This window comes from Eurypyga helias, unplaced genomic scaffold, assembly GCF_000690775.1.
Source record: "Eurypyga helias isolate BGI_N326 unplaced genomic scaffold, ASM69077v1 scaffold9818, whole genome shotgun sequence".
NCBI classification, from domain to species: Eukaryota; Metazoa; Chordata; class Aves; order Eurypygiformes; family Eurypygidae; genus Eurypyga; species Eurypyga helias.
In genome coordinates this window covers 1,555-6,821 of record NW_010268863.1, presented here as the reverse complement: position 1 = coordinate 6,821, position 5,267 = coordinate 1,555, and the positions used below count along the sequence as shown (strand labels likewise).

General features: G+C 42.0%; 1 protein-coding gene across 1 annotated transcript in view; it reads right to left on the bottom strand.

Annotated features, from left to right (window-relative positions):
* The window catches only part of LOC104514265 (aurora kinase A-like), a 5,999-nt gene extending 996 nt beyond the window's left edge, over nt 1-5,003 (bottom strand). The window contains 7 exon segments of the mRNA XM_010157889.1: nt 1-120; nt 731-879; nt 1,248-1,386; nt 2,062-2,300; nt 2,925-3,007; nt 3,592-3,874; nt 4,950-5,003. The exon segment at nt 1-120 is cut by the window's left edge and continues 58 nt beyond it. Of these exon segments, the coding sequence (XP_010156191.1) occupies nt 1-120; nt 731-879; nt 1,248-1,386; nt 2,062-2,300; nt 2,925-3,007; nt 3,592-3,874; nt 4,950-5,003 (1,067 nt within the window).
* Between the last annotated feature and the right edge of the window lie 264 nt (nt 5,004-5,267).

The window sequence follows — 5,267 nt, the reverse complement described above, 5'->3', positions numbered from 1 at the left end:
CCTACAAGGAATTCGTAGCACAGAACTCCCAGGCTCCAAATATCCACCTTTTCATCATGCGTTCTTCCCTCAATCATTTCAGGAGGCAGGTAATCAAGTGTCCCACACAGAGTTGTTCTCCTGAAGGAAAGTCTTAAGTGAATCACTTACAGATTATGGCAATTGTAAAATCCCTTTCAAGAGCCAGACAGAAGCTGTGCTGGCAATCATCTGTACCTCAGTGCAGTCTGCCCTGGCCAGCCTCAGCACCACCACAATATCTGGTAAAGCAGTGCCAGTAGTACATCTTCTAGCTTGCCATAAAGCATCTCAGTCACTCTTATCCTTCCTTTCTTCATCCCACTTGCTAGATCAAGTATAGTCTCCCTTTGGCAGGTGCAATTCAGACTAATTAAGGAAATGTCTGAAGTATACTGCTAGTGTGATGTTTGAACACACACACTGGTCTGTCATCTCAGGCACCACGATAACCTACATCAGTACACCAACCCTCACTTATTTCCGGTCTGGCAAGTTTTGAAGTATACAGGTTGAAAAAACAGGGTGACATTCCCCCTCTGCTACAGCTTAAGACCTTTGCTATAGTGGCCCAGTTCATAAAGGATTTTTCTACCAGTGTTTTGGGAAGTTCACATTTGCCTCTACAACACAACTGTAAGTGTGACAAGAAAGCTAACGTTTCCACTGCAGAAGTATCTCGCTTCACATAAGACATACACTGCATTCTCACCTAGAGGATGGAGCATGCACAGACCATCCGAAGTCTGCAATTTTTAATTCTCCATTTGAGCCAAGCAGCAAGTTTTCTGGCTTGATGTCTCGGTGAATCACACTCTTCGAATGACAGTACAATAGGGCATCTGCTAGTTCGGTGATATACTGTGTTTAAAAAGAGAAAAAATGTTGAAAGTAAAAATACATTCTTGCTCTACTCTTTCTGGCTAGAGTAGAGCCTTTTCTAGGCATAATTAGTATCTTAAGTTAAAGCAATTATTCTGTAAACACTTGAATTCTGGCAATACAGGCTCTGCCTGAAGTAAGCAAGCATTTGCTGTACATTATTATATTAGTACTGTGCAGTAATTTGTGTTCCAAACTTACTCCTTGTTGGAACTGCAGATGCAAACTGGCATCTAAGGAATCTGTTTCGCACAGTAGAATACAAAACTATCTGAAGAGCTAGCTTTGTGGTGCAGATATTCCAGATCTGAGGACCAAGGAATATATAAGAAGCTAGAACAACCTACTGTAGCAGTTCTTTGCTCATCAAACTTGGTAAGCTTCTGAAGCTCTTTGTAGACTTCTCCACGAGGTGCATACTCCAGAATAAGGTAGACTCTTGTAACATCATGGAAGTAGCCATATAATCTGAGAATGTTGGGGTGCCTGTAACAAGATATACGTGTTCTTCTGAACAAGGTACTTGTCCACATAACTTCAGCTTCCCTTTCCCACCCCGCTTTCAAGGCAAGCATAGGAATTTCAGCACCTTTTAAGTGTTTCTTCTGCTCACAACATACCCATTAAAAGAGCTTCATACCAGATAGACGGTGTTTATCAAAGCAGCAGCTCAGACTCCCTGCTAACAAGCAGCTAGCCCAGCTAATTCATATCTTCTTGAGCATAAGATTTCTACAGCAGCTGAAAGAGTAGATTACCACTGAAGCTGCCAATTCCTACGGGGTTTGGAATTTAAGCTTAAGCACTTCAAAACACTTTCTGTGAAACAATGGATTTCTTCAGCAAGTTGGGCTTCCTTTCCAGGAAGCAGAAAACTAGACTCAAGCTCAGACTCCTGAGAGACTGCAGTTACCCACATAAATCCAAGCAGCAGACAAGGGTTGGGTAGGGTTTTCTGGTGGTGGTTTTTTTTTAGATGGGAATATTTGTTACCAGAGGTTCATTGCAAGCTAGAGTAAGGTAGATCTTGGTGCAGGAAAGCAAGAATTCTAACTAGCAATTTCAAGGTGTCATGTGTTGAAGCTTTCTCTACAGCATGTGTTATGATAAGCAAGGTTACTTCATTTGAACACAAACATTGAAGAGGTCACTGAACTTTACCTTAGATGAGACTGTATTTCAACTTCTCTCCGTAGCTGGTGTTCTACACCGGCTTCTTCCAGCTGTGTTTTAAAGAGCACTTTCAGTGCAAGAATAAACTTACTCTGCTTCTCACGTGCCAGGTACACATTTCCAAATTTTCCTTTCCCCAGAGGACGACCAATTTCAAAATCATCAAGAGACCATTGCCTTCTGCAAGAGGAAAGTTAAAAAGTTCTAAATACTTGTGTGGGCTTTGACTGCTAGGTTTACTATTTACAACGTTCCTGGTTCAATAGATACTTAGAAATCTGAACTAGATTTTAGTCTTTAAGAGAAAAATAGGATAAAATATGCATTGAGACTTTTCAAAACAAAGTTCTGAAAGCTGGTCTCTTCCTTCCTGAAATTCAGGCAGATACACTAACACGAAGCACACTATTCCAAGACAGGCTCATGTCAATACACTTACTACAAACATATCACTAATTAATGCATGTCACAACTGCTTAAGGTAGCCACAGGACAAATCTAACTTCACCCTTAGTTAAGGCTCCACTCTCTCTCTCATGTGAGGGAGGCTTTGTTTTCAAGTGTGTATTTTGTGATCAGAGCAGTGACTATCAGTGGTCTCTCAAGGAGTGAGTTAACATATTTTGCCAAAAATTTTTCTTAGATTACAGGAAGTCCTTGTTCCTGAGAACTACCCGGTCAAAATAAGCATTCCTGATTTCATATGTTGTCTCCAAAGTGTAGGGCCACTGCTCTCTACAACCAAGGGGGCTCAAATAGCCTTCAGCTTAGTTGCAGCATGAAGTCCCAGAAACTAAAAACAATCTTAATCCAACAGGACTCAGTTAGCTAGAACAATTTAGGCATAAAACTTACTTTTTAGACTCTTCGTTTTTCTTTTTAGCAGTCTCTTCATTTTTCTGTTTAGAGCTGCTTTCTGCTTCAGAATTTTTTGCTATGTATAGAGAAGTAGGTCAACTTTATGAACCAGACCCATGAACACAATACAAAAATTGACATGGGAAGCGAATCTAACCTCCATGCATTACGTCCAACAGTTCTTGGAATACATCCAACATTTTAAACAACCTACTGTAGCTCACTAGCAGCAAAGCAGCATAGCAGTCATCAATGCTAGCAAAATGTAATTTTAAAAGCTTTCTTGATATTAAACTAATAATCTCCCCCCCTTAAAAATTACAGTAGTCTAGTGTATCAGAGATCAGCATCAATAATAGAAAACCTGTGCCACATGGGTGCCAGTTACATTAACTCATAGCTGACTAACGAGCATCTGGAAATTTCTCAAGGCAAGAAACACCCATATTGGCTCTAAATGGACAATCCTGGCAACAAGGATATTTCAGCTTAGATATCACTGCAGTATGTGCTATTTGTTTCTGGGCACAACCAAGTACTTCTCTACAGGCCTGTCCCACAGCAGCAGCAGCTTTAGGTTTCCTGGACTGCTCCTTGCTTCACAGAAGCATCCCAAGTGTCACAACCATATAACTACATGTACATCATCTTCAGAATTACCAGGTACTGGAGCCTGTTGAGGTTTTTCATTGCTCTTGCTTGGAACCTGAGGCCTATCAGTCGATTGGACTAGAACCTTCGGTCGGGGCTGCTGCGTTGTCTGCTTATTAGAGAGTTTTTGGTTTGACGGTACAGATTTTTGTGATTGCACAGGAACCCGCTGGGCAAAGTTTGAAGGACACAGAACACGTTGTGCTTGAACTCCGCTGTTCAGTAACCGGCTCTGGGCAGAATGCTGAGACACAGGGACACGTTTCGGGCCATCCCCAATGGGATTAGCAGTCTTCAAAAAGAAAAGATTATATATAAATTGTAGACCAGCATACCATAACCTTTATGGCCCCATTCAGTAAAGCAGGACAAATCACATTATCAGGAGATGTTAGAATAGTCTGATCTTATATTTTATGAATGAAAACATTCTTAATTTTCCACATTGGCAAGAAAAGGCAGTTTTCTGCAACAACATGCTTATTTATAGCCAGCAGAGGAACTTTTCCACACACATCTGAGGAACATCAGCCAAAGGGATTAAGATAGAAAATCCTTACTATAAAAACATACACTGCTTTGAGCCACTGCTGCTTTTACTGCTGTTCATCTCCATATGCCTTGCACTGCAACAGGAGTTCAGCAGAACAAAGCAGGTTTATTTAGTAAGGTTCAGCTATCCACTTTTCATCTTTTCCTTCCAGTAAGGGAAGGTAGTTTAGGAAATTTAAGAAATTCTTAGTTTTTCTACCATATTTACCTATAGTTTAGTTCAAACATTAATGATGAGTTTTTGACCCTCTAAGGATACCTATGCCACCATTTGTTCTTTTTTTCTTCCCCTAGGTATTATTTAGTCTTCTGATTCAATTCACTAAAAACAATATATTGTCAGGTTGGTTAGAAAGAAGCTTTGCTTATGCTATCCCAAAGCCATACCAGGACCTATTTAGTTTTAAGTTAAAACAGTGAGAAAGTGCCTGTGCTTCTATACAGAAAAAATATGCGGCTAGGGTGATCTTGAGTACTGCTGCACAGGCACATTAGTAGTGACCTGAGCACAGCGCTAGGCTTTGGAAGCCATATCTGGAATAAGTTGACTACACGCATTTGCTTTCTCTTTAAATGATCTTACATTATGCTTACAATATGAGGAGGATTTCCTATTTTGCGTATGATATACTAACGTTAACAGTTTTTTAACAAGTAAGCCCTGGGCACTGTTCTTTCCAAAAGCAAGCTACTGAGAGACAGAATTGGCTGTTGTTTTCTGCACACAGCAAACATTGTTTCAAGACGTTATTTCCCTTTTCGCTCTGGCTCTCGCGTGATAAGGAGAAACGCACCCACCCGCCTAAGTCATTTACCTTCACAGCTCGGCTGGGGTACGCGGAATGGTTCTCTTTTATATTCTTGTCCATAGCGCCCGAGAAAAACAACTACATGTAGCTTAGCCTACAGACGAGAGGTGGCGAACAGAGGTCAAGCTCCACAGAAAACACCGCGTCTTCTACAAACCGTGCGCCCCTCCCCCTCGCCGACCGGAATGCCGGGAGGCCCCGAGGCAGGGTCCGGCCTGGCCTGGCCTACCGTCCCACCGCAGCACACCGCCTCACGCCCCTGCCCCGCAACAGATAGCACACACTCGCAGCCTCCCACCAGCCCGGCTGGGCCCGTCCCTGCCG